The sequence below is a fragment of the Armigeres subalbatus genome, chromosome 3 (assembly GCF_024139115.2).
Source record: "Armigeres subalbatus isolate Guangzhou_Male chromosome 3, GZ_Asu_2, whole genome shotgun sequence".
Lineage (NCBI taxonomy): Eukaryota > Metazoa > Arthropoda > Insecta > Diptera > Culicidae > Armigeres > Armigeres subalbatus.
Window position 1 is genome coordinate 262,613,078 of NC_085141.1, and position 23,301 is coordinate 262,636,378.

General features: G+C 41.1%; 1 protein-coding gene across 1 annotated transcript in view; it reads right to left on the reverse strand.

Moving 5' to 3' along the window:
• Positions 1-7,945: 7,945 nt before the first annotated feature.
• Positions 7,946-23,301, reverse strand: part of LOC134224001 (alpha-tocopherol transfer protein-like) — a 30,617-nt gene continuing 15,261 nt past the window's right edge. The window contains exons 2-4 of the mRNA XM_062703243.1: positions 8,771-9,157; positions 8,466-8,705; positions 7,946-8,401 (exon numbers count right to left, since the gene is read on the reverse strand). Coding sequence (XP_062559227.1) covers positions 8,017-8,401; positions 8,466-8,705; positions 8,771-9,072 — 927 coding nt within the window. The 5' untranslated portion in view covers positions 9,073-9,157 and the 3' untranslated portion in view covers positions 7,946-8,016. The remainder of the gene's footprint in view (positions 8,402-8,465; positions 8,706-8,770; positions 9,158-23,301) is intronic.

The window sequence follows — 23,301 nt, forward strand, 5'->3', positions numbered from 1 at the left end:
GAAGGTTTTTTTTTTTTTTTTTCCAAGTTCGTTTATTTGGTAGGCTCAGGCGTGTATAACACTTTACGGAGCCATGGTTCTTTGTGATATATACAATCAATATCATTTTATTATACAGTTAATAAGAGAGGGGAAGGAGCCAGCGTACTCGTGGTGACTCGAGGTTAGTTTACAATGTTTAAGGATGGACGGGGCTTATGATTTGGGATAAGGAAATTTCAGCTTCTCATCCGGGCATTTGGCGTCAGTGACGATGTGGCGTGTCGTCATGCTCGAGGAATGGTTCGACTGGGAGCATCTTCCGGATGGCAAGAGCTATGGAGCTCTACGGAACAAAAAGACAGAGACAGAACAAAAAAAAACTTTAAAGAAAGAAAAAAACAAAATATTAGATTTTGATGTCAGAAGCACAAAGAAAACTATAAATGGCCTGCATATAGACAACATCACGATCTCCCAAAACACCTCGAACTTCCCTGAAGGGTTGTTTACCTCGGGCCACAAGGGTATCCAATAATTGCTCTCTGGAGGCGTCATTTTCCGAGCAGGACCAAACTACGTGATCGATGTCATCATAACCGGCTCCGCACCTACATAAGTTGCTATCGACAAGGTTTATTCTGTACAAATGTGCGTTTAGTGAATAGTGATTGGACATAAGTCTCGACATCACGCGAATGAAGCCTCGACTTAAGTCCTCACCTCTGAACCACGCTCGCCCAGAAACTTTTGGAACTATGGAAAATAGCCACCGTCCAAGTTCATTGTGTGTCCAATTCCTTTGCCAACTTTGAAGAGTACTCTGACGGACTAATGGGAAAAACTCGTTGCTCGAGAATTGTCTATCATAAACCTCACCTTCCTGTGCGCCCACCTTTGCCAGCGAGTCTGCCTTCTCATTGCCGTAGATTGAGCAGTGAGATGGGACCCAAACAAAGGTAATCTTGAATGATCTTTCGACCAAAACACGCATCTGCTCTCTTATGTTTGAAAGAAAGTAAGATGCGTGCTTAACAGGTTTCATCGACCGGAGTGCCTCGATAGAACTAAGACTATCCGAGAAGATGAAATAATGGTCTACGGGCTGATTGGAAATTATCCCCAAAGCGAAGTTAATTGCTGCCAGCTCAGCAACATAAACCGAACACGGTTCCTGAAGTTTTTGGAAGGTGGTTGAAGTTACATTGAAAACACCGAAGCCAGTGGATCCGTTGATGCGAGAACCATCAGTGAAATATCTGTTGTTGCAATTGACATGTTCATATTTTTCAGTAAAAAGTGAGGGAATAGATATTTGTCGAAGATGATCTGGTATTCCTTGAATAGCATGTTTCATGGACAGATCGTATACAATTGAGGAATTGTCGTTGGTGAAGTTAACTCGAGGGGATTACAACACGGAAGACAAAGATCTGATGATATGTAGTTGAGATAAACTCTCAGGAATCTTGAACGACAAGTTAGTTCAAGCATATTATCGAAGTTATCTAGAACAAGTGTGTTACTTGTTCCACATTTGATGAGTATTCTAAGTGAGAGCTCCCAGTAACGGTGCTTTAAAGGAGTGACTCCAGCAAGCACCTCCAGGCTCATGTTATGCGTTGAATGCATGCAGCCAAGGGCAATACGCAAACAACGATACTGAATTCGTTCCAATTTGATCAGGTGGCAATCAGCTGCTGAGAGGAAGCAGAAGGAGCCATACTCTAAAACAGAGAGAATAGTCGTTCTATAGAGTTTGATGAGGTCTTCCGGGTGAGCACCCCACCATGTTCCGGAGATAGAACGTAGAAAATTGATCCTTTTCCGGCATTTTTGTATCAAATACTCAATGTGGAGTTTCCAGGTACCTTTGGAATCAAACACAACCCCAAGGTATTTAGAAGATAAAGATTGGTTGATGTCATCATTCAACAGCTTGAGTTTCAGTTGAGCAGGATACCGCTTCTTAGTAAACACAACCAACTGAGTTTTTTGCGGTGAAAACTCGATCCCTAAATGTCTGGCCCAAACAGTCAGATTATCTAAGGTACTTTGCAATGGTCCTTGCAAGACAGCTGCACATGGACCTCTTAGAGAGACCACGGCATCATCTGCAAGTTGTCTGAGCGTGCATTGTCCTTCCAAACAATTGTCAATATCTTTAACATAGAAATTATAAAGCAAGGGACTTAAACACGAACCTTGGGGAAGGCCCATGTAGCTATTTCTGGAAGTTGTCAGAGTGCCGAGTGTGAAGTTCATGTGTTTTTCTGACAACAAATTGTACAAGAAATTATTCAAAATAACGGGTAATCCACTACTGTGCAGATTGCCTGACAGTACTTCTATGGAAACTGAATCAAAAGCGCCCTTAATGTCCAAGAATACTGAAGCCAATTGCTCCTTGTGCGCAAAGGCCAGTTGTATATCTGAAGAAAGCAACGCTAGACAATCGTTTGTTCCTTTCCCTTTTCTAAATCCAAACTGAGTATTTGAAAGCAATGCATTTTCTTCGACCCAATGGTCGACTCTTGAAAGGATCATTTTCTCCAATAATTTTCTCATGCATGATAGCATGGCAATCGGTCGGTATGAATTGTGATTAGACGCTGGTTTTCCAGGCTTTTGAATAGCTATTACTTTCACCTGTCGCCATTCAGGTGGCACAATGTTGTACTCCATGAAACAGTTGTACAGGTCAAGTAATCGTCTTTTTGCGATATCTGGGAGGTTTTTTAGAAGATTGAATTTGATGTTATCGCATCCCGGAGCAGAGTTATTCGATGAAAGAAGAGACATAGAAAGTTCCAGCATTGAGAATGGTCCACCCAAAGAACCGGCATGCGACGATTTCTAAGCCGGGAACAGTCGGAATGGGAATTCTGTAGAAGGAGTAGCATTTTTTGATCCCCAAAAGAACGCCACTATAATGATCATCCCGATCTTGGCGAATAATGTTAAAATCGTGGAAGTTGATTTCATCTTCAGAAGAAAGCCATGTTTCACAGAGTGCAAATATATCGCAATCGGAATTGCGAATCAAAAACTTGAACACGTCTAATTTATTTTTCAGACTGTGACAGTTCCACTGCAGCACAGTGATTGTATCTTCGGTGTTGGCCGTATTATCCATCGAAAGATACAATTTCTGCAAGAAGGGGCCATGAAACAGTCAATTGCTTCAGATAACTTTCAACTGTTGGAATAAAGAGGTCAATGATTGGCCTCAATGAATTCGGAATATTGAACAAGTTCAAAAAACGGTCCACAAGGTCCTTAAAGGAGATCAATCCTCGCTTGGACGGAATACTTTTTCTAGAAGTGCGAATTTGTTTTTTTCTTGTTTCTTCGAAACATCGGATTTAGGCAATGGCGGGAATGTCTTACTGCAACTAGGATCAAAAGAAGCAGTAGGGACAGATTGCTTCGGGATTTTAAATAAACCCCCATTACCTTCAGATTTTGGCAAGCTTTTATGGATGACTTTTGTTCTCTTACGGCGCGATCCCGGGGAAGACGGTTGCTTCCTCTTTTCGGGCACGTGTACCTCCGCAGAATCATCCATGTCGGCTGCGTCAGAGTCCAATTCGTCAATTGATATGGAATCATAGTAATCACTTACACGAACGGTGGCTGAAATAGCAGTCGATGCAGTGGCTGTGGCGGATGTGTCTTGCGACCTAACCATTTCCGCATACGACTGCTTGGAGCGCTGTACCAACGAGCGCTTCACTTTTGGGTGCGCTTTTTGTACACCGGGCATTCTTGCAAACCATGGGGAGGGTTCAAACCACAATAAGCACATTTTGTTGCTTGTTGCTGGCAGAACTCCTCCCGATGTCTTTCTGAGCATTTGCCACAACGTGGTTTGTTGTCACAAAACTCGGCAGTGTGACCAAGTTGTTTGCAGTTGGTACAATTAAATACCCTTGGCACAAAAAGACGCACCGGAAACAACATATTTTCTATATCGACATACTTAGGAAGCATCGAACCGGCGAATGTCACCCGAAGCGAGCCTGACTTGGAATAAACCTTTTTGCCATCTACCGTGGCTGCTGAATGCAATTCCTTGCAGTCCAGAATATCCACGGTAGATTGCAGGGCGTTCTTTAGGCGACCTTTCCCTGCAAGTACATCCTTGCAAGTCAAGCTCGCTGCGTTGATTACGCCTTCTATCTCGACCTCCCGCGAGGGCACATAAACTAAATATTCAACATTGTACGCCCTGTCGCCAGCAATTTCATTCGCCACCTGGTATGTAGGTGCGGTGATGCGTAGTTTGTTCCTGTTGATTTGGCTGAATTCAAGCTTCGTAAAACGACGCGTCAAATCTCGTTTTATGCCCAGAAAATCTAGGCTCTTCACTTTCTGCCGAAAGTAAACAACCCAAGGCCCAGGCGAAGCCGCATGGTACAATCGTGTGCGCCCTGCATCTTTTGGAGGCCCATTGCCTTCCACAGTCTCTGTCTCCATTCTCACCCCGCAAGGTGGAAGGATGATTTTGCTTATGTTAACTTAAGACTAATAGCTAATCAGAAAAAAAAACTTAAAAAAAAAAACTAATTTTATTTATTCTATTAGTCCCACTCCGAATAAAGCAGATGGGAGAACAATAAAACGTTTCTACTTATCTGCCCCTGCTGCTGTAGGTAGCAGCAGTAACAATAGCCTGCTTCACTGGCGTCGCCAGAAGCAGCTAGGGTAAAGTGACCAATAGTGGACCCCTAACCAATAGTGGACCCTCCAGCCATTTTTGCATTATTACTGCACAATGTCAACATTTCGCTATAAAATTCTATCGGGAGAACCTACCTTACAGTCCTATGATTTGATTACATGCGTTGGAAATGCCATGGAAAGTCAAATTAGATGATTTTTTACAATTCTATAAAAAATAAACACGAGAGTGTCCACTATAAGAATATTTTCGGGGGTCCATAATAGGGAAGAAGAACGTCCCGAAACGGGACATGAAAATCAAATGAAGTGTCGACTATAGGGAAGCAATTTCCTATTATGGACCCCCAGGGGGTCTACTATAGGGCGAATTCAGTTAGACTTTAAAATGTTAATTTCAACGATTAACGTCGTGTATTTGGGTGTTTTATGTATGTATCGTGAAGAGGGGATGCAGAGCTTGTTGTTAGATATCAAACAGAGTTAATATTTTGAAAATTTCTAAGCCGTATGACAGGAAGAGCAAAATTCCGCTACTAGGGGGTCCACTATTGGGCATTTTACCCTACTTCACTCGCCGACAGCGATCGCCTTGGATCCGTAGGTAGGCACCACACAATAGACTCGCACTACCGAACACAATCCGCGATGAGACACATCACACACGTCTGGCTCGTTCGAACTATCGGCACGGAATGCTAAGAGAAGGTTGCGACGTGCCAGAACAGACGCTGACAAGGTCTAGAGACGCCGGGTTCTCCAGACAGTGAGCAGAGCTCTGAACTACGAGATTAAATGTAGTAAGAAAGCCTGCTTTAAGCAGCTGTGCAGGATGGCAAACGACAATATATGGGGAAATGCATACAGGATGGTGATGGCTAGGACTAACAGCATACCTCCTGAGAAATCCCCGAAATGTTGTCCAAAATAGTCGAAGGGTTGTTTCCGAGGCATGAATCATCGAACTGGCCCGCTACACCATATGAGTCAGTCGACGTGGTACCGCTAGTGACTAACGAGCAGCTTATCGTAGCTGCAAGAAAACTTAAACCCAATAAGGCCCCATGCCCGGATAATATTCCAAACCTGGTCCTTAGACACGCTATTCTCGCTGATACAGATATGTTCAGGAGCTGCCATAAGATGCATGGACGAAGGGAACCTCCCAGATCGTTGGAAACGGCAAAAGTCGCCGCCGCTATAGTAAATATGATTCTTAATAAAAATATTTGCGATGTGATCCACCTCTGGGTATTCGCGTTCTTCGGTTTGGGGCCATCGTATGTATTTCCTGAATTGCTGCCACTCTCACGCCAACCTTCTGCAGCCCACGAGCCAGGAGCCCAACACTATTTTCAAGTTTCAAAAAAATCTTACAAGAGATATAAAAGTCGAATATTATTGCAACAACCTATAAACGGAAGCTTTTGGTAAGCTCTACAAGTCTTAAGAACATTCCGTTTAGGTTCTGCCCTCTAAACTGCTGTTATACGCATAATTGTCCCATGTACACACAAGTCTCAGCAAACATGGGACAAATATGCTTATGACGGCAGAATAGAATATACAAGACAGCAATCAGTATGCAATCTATGAAATATTTTGTTACCATACAACGCAGGAACAAAAAAAAATCACGTGGCACAATAGTTTGACATGACATTTTGACGTTTGGCTACGTTTAATTCACCTGTCATAAAACGAGTTTATTACTTTTCTATTTGAATCCACAACGATGTAATCTTTACAGAGACGTATTTTGGCCACTCGAATTTGACTCGACTCCTTAAGTTTAGTTTCGCCCCGATTAGCACACCCCATTCCAGAAAAAAAAACAATAGAAGCATAAGTACTAGAATGCTAGTGACGCTGTAGTCATTTAAATTGTTTTGCCAAATTATGCTTCAACAAGCTTCAATTGGCCATAATTTTTGCACCATGTTGTAGTGCTTGTTTGGTTTTCTTTCATCGCCAACATCGGCTTGACAGTTGTAGTACCGGTACTTTGGCTACCAGGTCGAAGTAATCTAGATGTTAGTCACGCGAACAGGAACTGGCATTAGCAATATTATACTTTTGAATCAACTAAAAAACCCCAATCAGCGAATGCCTACTGTACCCTAAACAATCCTGCTTCTCTAAAATTAAAAGAACATGATTGAATGAGAAATGTAGATACACGCAAAAGCAGAAATTCGGATTTATTACTAACTGAATTTAAACGCAATTTGATAGCTGCAAAGCGAGATTTGATCTAATTTCGTAAGCAAAGAATATATACCTAATACCTAATATTTATAACTTCGCATTTATTGTTCAACTGCATTCAACATTCGCATTAATTTTTTGCCTTCTTCGAATACTAAGTATACGTAAAGGCTATATATGATCGCTCCAAAAACAAACTTTTTATAGAAGGCCCGGAGACCCATAGTGTTATATATCGATCGACTCAGTTCGACGAATTGAGGTGATGTCTGTGTGTATGAGTGTGTGTCTGTGCGCACCCACGTACCAAAATGTAGCAAAAGTGTCACTCATTTTTCGGGAACTTCTTCTTCTTGATTGGCATTAAATCCTCCACTGGGACATTGCCGCCTCGCAGCGTAGTGTTCATGTGCTTAACTTCCACAGTTATCAACTGCGAGGTTTCTAAGCCTAGTTACCATTTCTGCATTCGTATATCATGAGGCTTACACGATGATACTTTTATGCCTAGGGAAGTCAAGACAATTTCCAATCCGAAAAATGTCTAGCCCGGCACCGGGAATGGAACCCAACCACCCGACCCTCAGCATGGTTTTGCTTTGTAGCCGTGCATCTTACCGCACGGCTAAGGAGGGCCCGCACTTATCCTTAACCAATTTTCTCGCAAAAAGTTCGACGCAGACTTCTATCCCATTGTGTCCTATTGAAAATTGGTCAGATTGGACCATGGGATCGGAAGTTATGGCTAAAATACTGTTTTTTACGGAATAATCGCGTAAAAAAGTGTCACTCATTTTTCAGGCACTTATCTTCAACCGATTGCAACAAGTTGCATTCGCCGCAGAATACTCTTCCATTGTTTCCCATTGAAAATTGGCCAAATCTCACTATGGGCTCAAAAGAAATGGCCAAAATACTATTTTTTATAATACACGAGAAAGCACGAAGCACGATTACCGCTAGGTGGATTAATCAGGATTTTGATATATTCATCAATACTATAAAAATACTATTAGTTGTTTGTGACTAAACAAAAGACGTCGGGGCCATGAACTATCTCGAATAAAACTTCATGTTTCACTTACAACCTTTAAATGTATTTGTTTTTGACAACACCTGCACAAAAAACATATCTTAGACCTTTGATTAATCGAACTCCAAGCTTCTGAAAGAACCCTCAACGCCGAACAACGCACTAGCAGTTTTCGGTTTTCCTATTCGTTTTCGTTCATCATTGCGGTATTTCGCATCGTCTAGGAAAGTCTGGCGATGGGCCACTAGATTGTCGCGGCAATCCGCAATGATAGTATCCAATTTTCCGCCACTACCTCCGTACTCTTCCGGTAGAAAAGATTTCGGAATAACCTGGTGCAGCCCGTCGAAGTTGTCGTGTACAGCAATGCGGTCTTGAATCTTCTTGCTCAGAAACCCGTGGAACATTCTGAAGAGAGCGTCAAATCCAGTCGATGGATTCACAAAGTGGATGCCTTTGATTCGGATTGGAAAAGCTTCTATTACCGATGTCATTTTCCTGAAACAAGCGAAACAATTTTGTTTCCATCAAACTCCGAAGATTAGTGCCCAGATCAACCTACTTTATAAATGTGGGACTAAACTGAGATAGCGTTGCTAAGGAAAGTCCTCGGAGATCAACGAGCACCATGTGGCCAGCAATGACAGTTGTATCGTCATTTAAGAGCAGCAGATCACTGATCATGTAGCACACCTTCATTATGTCTACTATTGAATACAAGCTAGGGTCGTATGATCCCATTCGCGCAAGCACGATTCGTGGTCCGTCAGGTCCCATTGTATGTGGAAGCGGCAGGTTGACTCTACGAAAAAGAATGCAAACGTTATCTGATCAACCGGACTAACATTATTAAGATGGTTTACCTACCCTAACATTGCATTTTCTTGAATTTTTGCATTTGTCGGATCACGGTTGTCGAAAAATTCTGGAATCGCCGACTTGACGGTATAGTAGTTTTCCAACTTTTCTTTGGTTTTCTCCAAGCTGTATTTGCATCCACGGAGGAAGTTTACCAGAAATTGATCATCGGTGCGAGGATTGAGGTGTGGTTGCTTCGAAAGCCAGGCCCTCAGAGCGACCAGATCCTCCGGGATTCGTGCTGGTACCTCGTTCAATTCATTTTTGGCTATTTCCGCCAATTCAGGAGCCAGTGGTCTGAGGGAAGCCATTTTCTTGGAATGATGGTTTATTCAGCAAAGCAGCACACTCACTCACTGCGCACCGATGGTTTCGAAACTGAGCAGTGCGTAAGACCTGACGAAGGAAGATGTCGATTTTTTATGAATCCATTGAAATTGTGCAGTGATAAGAGACGTGAGATAGCCAGAGCAAATCGGGGTTTGCGATATCAAACATGATATCTTATCATTCTGTGTTTAGCGTTGTGATGTTTGTGTAAGTAGGTACATAAATATACATGGCTTGGAAGTCGGAAGTCTTGCTATAGGTAGTCGTAATTGTAACTGCATGGGTGAATTAGTGTTCCGATAAAAAGCTTATGGAGTATTTTTATTGGCTCAATGCACAATGAGTGAACGAATTTCCGTTTAAGGTGAAACTTGGGTAAAAATTGAATTAATGGAGATAAAGTGTCATCGTCACCAATTCAATGAGCTTTTCAAATGTGAAATCATCACTGCCTGAAGACTTTCATGCCCTCAGATGTACGGATTTCAATGCCGCACGATAACCATGCTGAATGCTTATATCTTAGCGAGTTTAACAAAAATAGAAATTATAAAGGCACCTAGATGTTTGGCACAGGGACGGGAAAGTTTTAAAAGGATGGTCTCTGTTTTAAAACAATACATATAAATGGAATTCGAAATAATCATAAGAATATAGTAATTTCTTTTTTTGAGTGAACATTTCCAAACATCTTTTTTTTTAAAGTTTCACCCTACTGGCGGTTGTTAGATTATCTAACAATTCTGTACAAGAATTTGACAAAACCTGTATAGGAACTGGGCGGAATTGCTGTACAAATATTGTATGAGACCTAACAATTTCCCAGCCAACACAAGATCGTATATGATGCCGTATAATATGCTAAAGTGGAGACGGTATAAGTACTTCCTCATACAACATGTACGTATATCGCCTCCACTTTAGTATATTATGCTGCATCATATACGATTTTGTGTTGACTGGGTTTGTAATCTTTTCTGACAATATTTTTTTGAGTGCTTACATTATTTATTAATAAGTATTTGCAGTGTCCAGTTAGTCTTGCGAGATGGGGTATTCGATTCTCGGTCCAGTATATGATGCTTTCGGGTGGAAGACATTCAAGACTCCCATAGAGTATCCATTGTACTTGCCACACAAGATACATACTTATGCAAAGGCGGGCATCAGGCTTATCAGCAATTTGTTTTTTTTATGGAGCTAACAATTAAGCATGATGTTGCAATAGATAAGACAGTGGAACTTTTACAAGACTTGTTTATTATTCTTCTTCTTCTTATTGGCATTATATCCCCACACTGGGACAGAGCCGCCTCGCAGCTTAGTGCTCATTAAGCAGTTCCACAGTTATTAACTGCGAGGTTTCTAAGCCAGGTTACCATTTTTGCATTCGTATATCATGAGGCTAGCACGATGATACTTTTATGCTCAGGGAAGTCGAGACAATTTCCAATCCGAAAATTGCCTAGACCGGCACCGGGAATCGAACCCAGCCACCCTCAGCATGGTCTTGCTTTGTAGCCGCGCGTCTTACCGCACGGCTAAGGAAGGCCCCTTGTTTATTAACCTTAGTAAGATGTTGGGGTCAATATGACCCAAAACGAAACTTCAAAGTAGAATAACTTTTTACCTGATAATCCAATCGTTCTGAAATTTCTTGACTTTTAATATTTTGTGGACATGAAAAAAGTATTTTAAGATGCAACAGGAACGACCCCACAAAAAAAGTTACGAATAAGATATGCTGGTTCTGGAGACAATGGCCACCGGGAAACGACTTCCACGGGGACCTTGTCGGTCATATAAGGGGAGCATAAAAATCGCTCCATATATGCCATTCGATCGCTAATTCTTCATAGATTCTCTTAAAACGGTAATGTATGGTCCATGAGAGGGCTTCCGACGAAAGAGGCCACTCCTGGTATATGCAAGGTGCCCCCGGGGAACCCGCAGGAGGGGACCTTTTTCGTTTTAGCACCAAAATATGCCGTGCGGCCGCTCTTTCGTCATGATTTTCCACCAAACAGATGGTTATGCGCTTGAAATCGATAAGTGACCACATTGGCCACTCCTGGTACATGCAAGGTGCTCCCAGGGAGGGGACATTTCTGTTTTAGCACCACAATATGCCGTGCGGCGGCTCTTTCGTCATGATTTTCCACAAAATAAATGATTTTGCGCTTGAAATCGATAATTGACCAAATTGGCCACTCTTGGAGCCTATAAGGTGCCCCCGTGGAACCCGTAAAAGAGGACATTTCCTTTTTAGCACCAAAATATGCCGTGCGGCGGCTCTTTCGTCATGATTTTCCACAAAATAGATGATAATCCGCTCGAAATCGATAAGTGACCACATTGGCCACTCTTGGAGCCTATGAGGTGCCGTCGGGGAACCCGTAAAAAGGTACATTTCCATTTTTACACCAATATAAACCGTGCGGCGGCTCTTTCGGTGTGTTTTCCCACCAAACAGATTGTCGTGCGCTCGAAATCGATAAGTGACCACATTAGTTACATTTGGAACCTATGAGGTTCCCTCGGAGAAAACGTAGAAGATGACATTTCCATTTTTACACCAACATATGTCATGCGGCGGCTCTTTCGTCGTGGTTTTCCTTCAAATAGGTGCCCTTGAAATTGATTATTGACATATTTTCCAGCCTTATAACCTATGAGATGCCCCCCGGGATTCCGTAGAAAAGTACATTTCCATTTTAACGCCAAAACATGCCGTGCGGCAGATGATTGAAATCGATAATTGACCACATTGGCCACTCTTGGACATTTCCGTTTCATCACCAAAATATGCCATGCGGCGGCTCTTTTGTCATGATTTTCCACCAAACAGATGGTTATATGCTTGAAATCAATAAATGACCACATTGGCCACTCCTGGTACATGCAAGGTGCCCCGGGGAACCCGTAGGAGCACGAAAATATGCCGTGCGGCGTCTTTTTCGTCATGATTTCCCACAAACTAGATGATTATGCGCTCGAAATCGATAAGTGACCACATTGGCCACTCTTGCAGCCTCTGAGGTGCACCCACCAAACAGATGGTCGTGCGCTCGAAATCGATAAGTGACCACATTGGCTACATTTGGAACCTATGAGGTTCCCTCGGAGAACACGTAGAAGATGACATTTCCATTTTTACACCAACATATATACCTCCGGGGAACCCGTAGAAGGGGACATTTCCATTTTTACACCAATATAAGCCGTGCGGCGGAGGGCCCTCCTTAGCCGTGCGGTAACACGTGCGGCTACAAAGCAAGACTATGCTGAGGGTGGCTGGGTTCGATTCCCGGTGCCGGTCTAGGCAATTTTCGGATTGGAAATTGTCTCGACTTCCCTGGGCATAAAAGTATCATCGTGCTAGCCTCATGATATACGAATGCAAAAATGGTAACTTGGCTTAGAAACCTCGTAGTTAATAACTGTGGAATTGCTTAATGAACACTAAGCTGCGAGGCGGCTCTGTCCCAGTGTGGGGATGTAATGCCAATAAGAAGAAGAAGAAGAAGAAGAAGATAAGCCGTGCGGCGGCTCTTTCGGTGTTTTCCCACCAAACAGATTGTCGTGCGCTCGAAATCGATAAGTGACCACATTGGCTTCATTTGAAACCTATGAGCTTCCCTCGGAGAACACGTAGAAGATGAAATTTCCATTTTTACACTAAAATATGTCATGCGTCGGCTCTTTCGTCGTGATTTTCCTCCAAATAGGTGCCCTCGAAATCGATTATTGACATATTGTCCACCCTTAGAACCTATGATGTGCCCCCGGGAGCCCGTAGAAGAGTACATTTCAATTTTAACACCAAAATATGCCGTGTGGTGGCTCTTTCTTTGTTATATTCTATCAAACAGATGGTCATGTGCTTGGAGTTGATTAGTGATATTGTCTACTCTTGGATCCTTTGAGGTGCCCTGCGACCCGTAGGAGAGGACATTTTCATGGTTATATTAAATGTACTGTGCCGCTTGCGGCAGCTCTATCCCATGTTTTCTAACATATAGATGGTTATGCGTTTGAAATCGATTTAGATCACATTGTCTACCCTGACCACAAGTCTTCAAAAAGTTGGTTATTCGCTTGAAATTGTTCTTCATTTGAAATTGAGTACTGAGTCAAATTAAAAAAATGTTTCTGGGTTACTGTGATGGTTCCTTCAAACAGCTCTCCAATGATTTTCTATTGCACATCTCGATATTACCATTAGTCGATGGTCCCTTCAATATCGACTCATAGAAGTTTGAGGTTTTCACCGATCGCCGTGGACAATGATATGAAAACGCAACATTTTGATATAAAAAAGAAAATCTCTCCTTCTGTGAGACTCCTGCGGGTACCTTGTAGGTTGTAGTTATTAAGTTTAGAATGAATGACCTATTTGATAGAAAAAAAAACAAGATTAATCTAGGGAGTGAGTGCTAGTAATGGACCCCTTAAGGGCGTAAATTCACTTCAATTGCTTCGCTAGGGTCAGGCTCATGACATATTGCCATTCTGTAGCAACAGATGACAAGTAACAGCAATGCGTTTCGTACATAAAACATGCTGAAACATTCATTTTTACCACTCAAATAACTATTTTAAAATAATGTAGCTAGATTGCCTATTATGGCCACCCCCGGGACCATAATACGCAACATAGAGTTGTGGGCTGGTTAAAAAAAAATCCCGATAGCAGCATTCGTTTGAACTTTCCTTGACAGCGGCGGCATTTTCGACGTGTCTGTAGAAAGTTATTTTGATCTTCACATCGGAACGCAATTACCGATCTAATTTTTTTTTACCAGTTAGTTTATTTATTAGGCTCAAATGTTTAATAAAAAACTCTACGGAGCCGAAAACATCAGAATTAATATGACAAATTAATCCGAAGAACTATCAGTTTCTCTGCGAGATGTCTTCTTTGGCGGGGAATGGTCTATCGATCCAACCGTAACAGAATGTTCCCGTCGCTGACTCGTCGATTGCGCTAGTTTCTTTTTTTCCTCTTCCTCTTTTATCTTTCTGTGGTAGTCCGTGTAGCCCATTATTGCCTTCTTCACAAACCAGACCCGATCTGTTTTGTTCTTGAAGACTATTTTTTCCGCTAACTTCTCGCGTTCTACCATCGAGTTGGGTATTTCGAATGCTTCCATTCGTTCCGTTGAGCCGCTGTCCAATTCCACTACATCTTCCTCTGGCACTTCAATGACGTCATTCTCCATTGCTTCCGCCGATGTTTGTCCCGATGCTGCTTCGAAGCCAATAACGACCCCAGAGTATGATTTCCGCTGTCCGTTTTGCGTGTTCGCACCGGCTGCTTGCTCCTTTTGCTGATTCCCATTTTTCCTTTGGGGACACGCATCCTTTCGATGCCCTTCTGCCCGACACACGAAGCATTTTTTTCGTAGATCCTTGTAGAACACATTTCCTCTCCAATTTGACACTTCCAGCGATGAAGGAATTTCCGTCTTCACGTCTATGTAAACACCTCTCACTCCGGTGTACATATGGTCGAGTCCTAACTTTGGCGGGAATTTTGCCCGGACCACGCGATCTACTTCTCCGTACTCCGCAAGACGCTGTTCTAGCTCGTTATCCGGTAGTTCTGGTGGCAAGTCAAATACACGTATGTATTACATATTACTACCGGCAGCCGTCATATTAACTTCCACTGCAATCCCGCTAGAATAGTGAAATTTTCGCGGTTCCTTATTCTTCCTCAAAAACTCCTGCATTGCATCCATCGAAACGAATTTTACGAACAGCGACCGATCCATTGCTGTTTTGTATACCGTTTCCATATGAGAGACACATCGGTATCCAATTGTCGCACAAACTCGGCAACCTCTACCCATGATGGCCGGGGAGCGGTGGGTGGAAAACGAAATTGGACGGTGTTGATTATCATTTCGCACGTTCTGAACAACCGCAGTTAAAAGAACCGTACGAACGAGAACGATTCAGACCGCATCGTGCTTTCGTGCTGTGCGGTTCTTTCTCTCTTTGCGGAAGGAAGTTTTTAATACTACCCGAAGCTATTTTAATTTCAACGGTGCTTCTTAGCGCTATTTCTACCCACTGATCCCGTTACGATCTTTGCAAGGACCCGTGCCTTCGTTTTACGTTGGACCCGTTTGCGGAAGTAAAATTCCGACAAGCGGTGGTAATCCTGCAGGGACACCGTTCTGGGAAAAAACCTCTTAGAAGGTCACGTCTCCACGCTCAGCAATGAGCATTAATAAAAACAAGAGGAAGGGGGAGTCTCTGAATTCTCCACTTCCTTCAAAGAAACAAGGTTTCAAGACCGTCCTGCCCAAGCGCGGAAAAAATAGAAGGAAGCTGGAGACTTCAGAAATTCCTTCTAAATCTAACGTTGACATTATTTCTTCTCCCATCGAACTGAGCAATCAGTTCGATTTGATTAATAACGAATTTGAGGAAATCGAATCTACCTCTAGCCCAGGTGATTCGATTCATGCGAAGAAACAACGGATTCCGCCAATTGTGGTATCTGTTGCCGAGTTTTCTGGCTTTCGGAATGAAATCTTGAGTAACCTTCGGGGGATCAAGGTTTCATTTCAGATTGCTAGGAAGGGTGACTGCCGCGTTTTGCCGGGATCCTTTGACGATCGCAAACGTCTTCTCCAGTATTTAACTGAGAAGCGCCATAAATTCTTCACATACGATGACAAAACTGAGCGATTGTTCAAAGTCGTCTTGAAAGGTCTGCCCAGTGATGACAAATCACTGGATGAGATTAAAATTGAAATTTCTGAATTACTTGGATTTTCACCAGTCCAAGTAATTAAGATGAAAAAGAAATCCCACTCTGGTACTTCCCAAAGGGGCATTTCTCAAGAATTTTATTTAGTTCATTTTAACAAAAGTGAACTAAATAATATGAAAAGTTGGAAAAGGCCTGTATTATGTCCCATGTCCGTGTTACATGGGAACATTTCCGCAGGCATGGGGAAATTTCCAAAATCCCACTCAGTGCCGTAAGTGCCAAAAGTGGGGTCACGGAACCAAACATTGCCACATGGATGCTAAATGCATGATTTGTGGTGGAACCTCTCACGCCAAGGACGCTTGTCCTGTGAGAGAAGATTCCAATAAATTTAAGTGTGCAAATTGTGGGGGTAATAATAAATCCAATTTCTGGGAATGCCCTTCACGCAAAAAGTTTTGAATTCCCGTGCAAAATTGATGACGGGAAATTCCAATCGGATCCCAGATTCGACGGGTAGAAATTTTTCAAACGCTCAAATTTCGAAACCAGTTACCGGTCGAGCAATTCATACCCACCACAATTCACAAACAATTTTTGCCGCTCGTCAACGGGTAGCAAGCACTTCAGTAAATTCCAATTTTCGAATGTACCTTCGTATGCAAACATCGCTGCTGGTAGACAAAATTTCTCTTCTCAAAATGAGGTTTATACCCATGTCCCAACGGAAAATAATGGTCATGTTGCCGATTCAGGTAGCATGACTGCTTCCGATTTTGATTTTTAACTGAACAATTGCATCACATGATTGATGCAATGTTCAAAGCAAATACCATTCCAGAAGCTGTTCAGGTTGGTATAAAGTACACACAAAAAATTGTTATCGGACTCCGTTTCAATGGATCCAAATAATTGTGTGAAAGTTCTAAATTGGAATGCCCGCTCTCTAAAGGGTAAGGAAGATGAATTATTCAACTTCCTAACAGTTCATAATGTGCATATTGCCATTATAACAGAAACCTATTTAAAACCAGGACTCTCCATTAAAAGAGATCCAAATTATTTTATCTACAGAAATGATCGTCTTGACAGCGCCTGTGGTGGGGTCGCCATTGTCATCAATAGACGTATCAAACATAGATTATTTTCTTCATTCAAAACCAAAGTTTTTGAAACCTTGGGAGTTTCTGTTGAAACAAATTTTGGAAAATTTTCCTTCATTGCAGCTTACTTGCCTTTTCAATGCAATGGGCAGCAAAAGAATTTGTTGAAAGCTGATCTTCAAATTCTGACTCGCAACAAATCTAAATTCTTCGTAATTGGTGACTTCAATGCCAAACACCGTTCATGGAATAATGCTCAAAGCAATTCCAATGGTAAAATTTTATTTGAAGATTGTTCTGCGGGATATTATACTATTCAATATCCCAATGGACCAACTTGTTTTTCTTCCAGTCGAAATCCTTCTACAATTGATTTAGTTTTAACGGATTCAAGTCAGCTGTGTGGCCAATTGGTAACTCATGCTGACTTTGACTTGATCACCTTCCTGTGACATTTGAAATCTCACAAGAAGCCATTTATAATCCAATCAGCTCTACTTTTAATTATCATAGAGCTGATTGGGATTTCTCAAAACGTATATCGATAGGAATTTTGATGTTGATATTCCTCTCGATACCAAAAGTGATATTGATAATGCTCTCGTATCTTTGACAAATTTAATTGTCGAAGCCAGAGGCATTGCAATTCCTAAATGTGAAATTAAATTCAACTCCATTATTATTGACGACGATCTTCAGCTACTGATCCGTCTTAAAAATGTGAGGCGAAGGCAATACCAAAGAACTCGCGATCCTACTTTAAAAGTTATTTGGCGAGATTTGCAAAATGAAATTAAAAAACGTTTCGCTATTCTGAGAAATACCAACTTTGAGAATAATGTCTCGAAGTTGGATCCCAGTTCGAAACCCTTTTGGAAATTAACGAAAATTCTTTTAAAAAAAAACCTCAAAAGCCAATTCCAGCGCTTAAAGAGGGAAATAAAATTTTATTAACAAATGGCGAAAAGGCTCAAAAACTTGCTCAGCAGTTCGAGAGTGCCCATAATTTTAGTCTAGGTCTCACTAGTCCAATTGAGGATCAGGTTACACGAAGCTTCGAAGACATTCTCAACCAAGATAATGTTTTTGACCCTTCGTTGGGAACTAATTTGGATGAAGTGAGATCTATTACTAGAAAATTTAAAAATATGAAAGCCCCGGGTGATGATGGTATTTTCTACATACTTATCAAAAAACTTCCTGAGAGCTCTTTATCCTTTTTGGTTAATTTATTTAACAAATGTTTCCAATTGGCATACTTCCCAGATAAATGGAAAAACGCCAAAGTTGTTCCAATTTTGAAGCCGGAAATCCAGCTGAGGCTTCTAGTTATCGCCCAATCAGTTTGCTTTCTTCAATAAGCAAACTGTTTGAAAAGATTATTTTAAATAGAATGATGGTTCATATTAATGACAATTCTATTTTTGCTGATGAGCAATTTGGTTTTCGCCATGGGCATTCAACCACTCATCAGTTATTAAGAGTTACGAACTTAATTCGGCTCAACAAATCTGAAGGATATTCGACTGGAGTTGCTCTTCTTGAAATAGAGAAAGCATTTGATAGTGTTTGGCATGAAGGTTTGATTGTAAAATTGATGAATTTTAATTTTCCTCTGTACATTATTAAACTGATCCAAAATTATTTATCAGATCGCTCACTGCAGGTAAACTATCAGAATTCTAAATCTGATAGATTACCTGTTAGAGCTGGTGTTCCCCAAGGCAGCCTACTGGGGCCCATATTGTATAACATTTTTACTTCTGACTTACCTGATTTACCACCAGGGTGTCAAAAATCTTTGTTTGCAGATGACACAGGTCTCTCAGCCAAAGGGCGAAGCCTTCGTGTCATTTGTAGTAGATTGCAAAAAAGTTTGGATATTTTCTCCACTTACTTGCTAAAATGGAAAATTTCCCCGAATGCTTCCAAAACTCAGCTTATAATTTTCCCACATAAGCCGAGAGCTTCTTATTTGAAACCTTCTAGCAGACATATTGTCACTATGAATGGGGTTCCAATTAATTGGTCTAGCGAAGCTAAATATTTAGGACTTCTGCTAGATCAAAAATTAACTTTTAAAAATCACATTGAAGGCCTTCAAGCCAAATGTAACAAATATATTAAGTGTCTATATCCACTTATAAACAGAAAATCAAAACCTTGTCTTAAGAACAAACTTTTGATTTACAAACAAATTTTTAGACCAGCCATGTTGTGTGCTGTGCCAATATGGACTAGTTGCTGCAATACCAGAAAGAAGGCACTTCAGAGGATTCAAAATAAAATTTTGAAAATGATTCTGAAGTTACCTCCGTGGTATAGTACCAATGAACTTCATAGAATTTCTAATATTGAGACATTGCAACAAATGTCCAACAAAATAATTTCCAATTTTAGACAAAAATCGTTGCAATCTTCTATTGCAACGATTAGCTCCTTGTACCCTTAGTATAAATTAGGTTAAGTTTAGTTTAAGTAGAAAACATTGTAATTCCTACATGGTTTAATTCAACCAGAGGAAATATCTTAACTGCCAGAGGCAATTGAAATGTATTAATAATATCTAAAAGCGTAACATAGCAAATAAGGATGATAGTGTTAAGAAAACACGGAACACCTAGTCTAAGAGATAAATGCATGTATTAGATAATTAGCAAATCAAATTAGTAAAAAAAAAAAAAAAAAAAAAAAGGCCGTTTTTTCAACTATAGCATCATCAACACTGCACTATGGTCCAGGATACAGATTTACGCGGAAAGATGAATTTTACGCCAAAACTATATTTTTTAGAAAAAACTGTTGTTCTACAAAATTGTTCAAAATAGTAAGGCCATCATTATGGATTTACCAAAAAATAGGGTGGCCCATCATATAAAAAAAATTAGAAAATACTTTTTTTATTTCTTGGAATATTGACATGTTATGTTCTACAAAGCTGTAGCGTAGCTTATTCCAATCAATTTTGCTAAAAAAACTTTTTCTGTAGCTCTTAAGTTGGCTGATTTAGAGCAATTTTACCTAATTGGATTAGGGTGTACCTCAAAAAAACAGTATTTTTGATCTAATTTTTTTGTTTTAGATTTCTCGAAAAAGTCGTTTTCAGGTGACTTTTAGAGCTAAAAAAAATGCAACTTTTGATGGGTAAATATGCACAATATCTTTTTCCGATCAAAAGTTATAATCGTTTTTCTGTCAAAATTACATTTTTTTCATAAGTTGATATCTCCGGTTAGGGCAGACCAAAATAATATGTTTACACGGAATTTGAAAGATAAATTAATATTCTTTATTATGTCAAAAAATTGGGGATATGTTATTTTTTTATCTCAAGTTTTACCAATTTTACTAAAATCATGTTTTTTCAAATAAATTAATATAACTCGACAACAGAAAAAGATACAGACGATATTCTTATAGCAAAACACGCGTTTTGAACAGCCCCAAAAGTCTTCAGAAGATGACATTCGTGAGAAATGAAAAATAAAAAATCTACAGCTCTAACACTTTTTATAAGTTTTATCATTATCATCGTATTGCAAGATTTACCAGAAAAGATGCATTTTCGGTCTGAAGCATACTTTTAAGAAACAAAATTTGTTCTACAAAGTTGTTCTGGATACTTGGGCCCTTATTATAGAGTTACCGAAAAATAGGGTGGGCCATTTTATAAAAATGTAAAATTTTCATTTTTTTTATTTTGCGGAATATTGACGTGAAATGTTCTACAAAGTTGTAGCGCAGCTTTTTCCAATCAATTTTGCTATATAAACTTTTTATGTAGCTCTTAAGCTCACTTGTTTAGAGTAATTTTACTTACCAGGATTAGGGTGTCCCTCAAAAAACAAAATTTATGATCTGCTCATTTCATTTTTTATTTTTCACAGATATCACCTTCTGAAGACTTTTGGGGCTTTTCAAAACGCGTGTTTGCTATAAGAATATCGTCTGTATCTTCTTCCGTTGTCGAGTTATATCAATTTATTCAAAAAAACATGATTTTAGTAAAATTGGTGAAACTTGAGATAAAAAAATAACATATCCCCAATTTTTTGACATAATGAAGAATATTAATTTCTCTTTTAGATGCCGTGTAAACATATTTTTTTGGTCTGCCCTAACCGGAGATATCAACTTATGAAAAAAATGTAATTTTGACAGAAAAATGATTATAACTTTTGATCAGAAAAAGGTATTGTGCATATTTACCCATCAAAAGTTGTATTTTTTTGAGCTCTAAAAGTCACCTGAAGACGACTTTTTCGAGAAATCTGAAACAAAAAAATTAGATCAAAAATACTGTTTTTTTGAGGTACACCCTAATCCAATTATGTAAAATTGCTCTAAATCAGCCAACTTAAGAGCTATAGAAAAAGTTTTTTTTGCAAAATGGATCGGAATTAGCTGCGCTACAACTTTGTAGAACATAACATGTCAATATTCTGAGAAATAAAAAAAATATTTTCTAATTTTTTTTATATGATGGGCCACCCTATTTTTTGGTAAATCCATAATGATGGCCTTACTATTTCGAACAATTTTGTAGAACAACAGTTTTTTCTAAAAAATATGGTTTTGGCGTAAAATTCATCTTTCCGCGTAAATCTGTATCCTGGACCATAGTGCACTGCCCACACGAAAGGAGACCCTACGACGAGAAAGAAGCGTTCTACGCACAGCAGGAGCAGACATACGATGGATGCCCACTGCGGACGTCAAAATCGTCATCGGTGACATGAACGCACAGGTAGGAAGGGAGGAAATGTATATACCGGTCATCGGACCGGATAGTCTGCACACCGTATGGAGTGACAACGGCCAACGATGCATAAACTTCGCAGCCTCCCGCGGAATGGTAGTCCGAAGCACCTTCTTTCCACGCAGAAATATCCACAAGGCCACATGGAGATCACCTAACCAAGAAACGGAAAACCAAATCGACCACGTTCTAATCGACGGTAAATTTCTCTCCGACATCACGAACGTCCGCACTTACCGCAGTGCGAATATTGATTCCGACCACTATTTCGTTGCAGTATGTCTACGCTCAAAACTCTCGACAGTGTACAACACGCGTCGAAGTCGGACGCCGCGGCTTAACATTGGACGGCTACAAGACGGTAGACTAGCCCAAGAATACGCGCAGCAGCTGGAAGTGGCACTCCCAACGGAAGAGCAGCTAGGCGCGTCTCTTGAAGATGGCTGGAGAGATATTCGATCCTAAATTGGAAGCACCGCAACCGCTGCACTTGCCACAGTGCCCCCGGATCAGAGAAACGACTGGTATGACGGTGAATGTGAGCAGTTAGTGGAAGAGAAAAATGCAGCATGGGTGAGATTGCTGCAACACCGCACGAGGGCAAACGAGGCATGATATAAACGGGCGCGGAACAGACAAAACTCGATTTTCCGGAGGAAAAAGCGCCAGCAGGAAGATCGAGATCGTGAAGAGACGGAGCAACTGTACCGCGCTAATAACACATGAGAGTTCTATGAGAAGTTAAACCGTTCACGTAAGGGCCACGTGCCTGATATGTGTAAGGACATAAACGGGAACCTTCTTACGAACAAGCGTGAGGTGATCCAAAAGTGGTGGCAGCACTACGAAGAACACCTGAATGGCGATATGGCAGACGAAGATGGCGGTATGGTGATGGACCTGGGAGAACGCGCGCAGGACATAATTTTACCAGCTCCGGATCTCCAGGAAATCCAGGAGGAGATTGGTCGGCTGAAGAACAACAAAGCCCCTGGGGTTGACCAACTACCAGGAGAGCTATTTAAACACGGTGGTGAGGCACTGGCTAGAGCGCTGCACTGGGTCATTACCAAGATTTGGGAGGAGGAAGTTTTGCCGCAGGAGTGAATGGAACGTGTCGTGTGTCCTATCTACAAAAAGGGCGATAAGCTGGATTGTAGCAACTACCGCGCAATCACATTGCTGAACGCCGCCTACAACGTACTCTCCCAAATTTTATGCCGTCGACTAGCACCAACTTCAAGGAAGTTCGTTGGGCAGTACCAAGCGGGTTTTATGGGCGAACGCTCCACCGCGGACCAGTTGTTTGCCATTCGCCAAGTACTTCAGAAATACCGCGAATACAACGTGCCCACACATTATGTGTTTATCGACTTCAAAGCCGCATATGATACAATCGATTGGGACCAGCTATGGCAGCTAATGCACGAAAACGGATTTCCGGGTAAACTGACACGGTTGATGAAAGCGACGATGGATCGGGTGATGTGCATAGTTCGAGTTTCAGGGTCATTCTCGAGTCCCGTCGAAACCCGCAGAGGATTACGGCAAGGTGGTGGTCTTTCGTGTTTGCTATTCAACATCGCTTTGGAAGGGGTAATACGAAGAGCAGGAATTAACA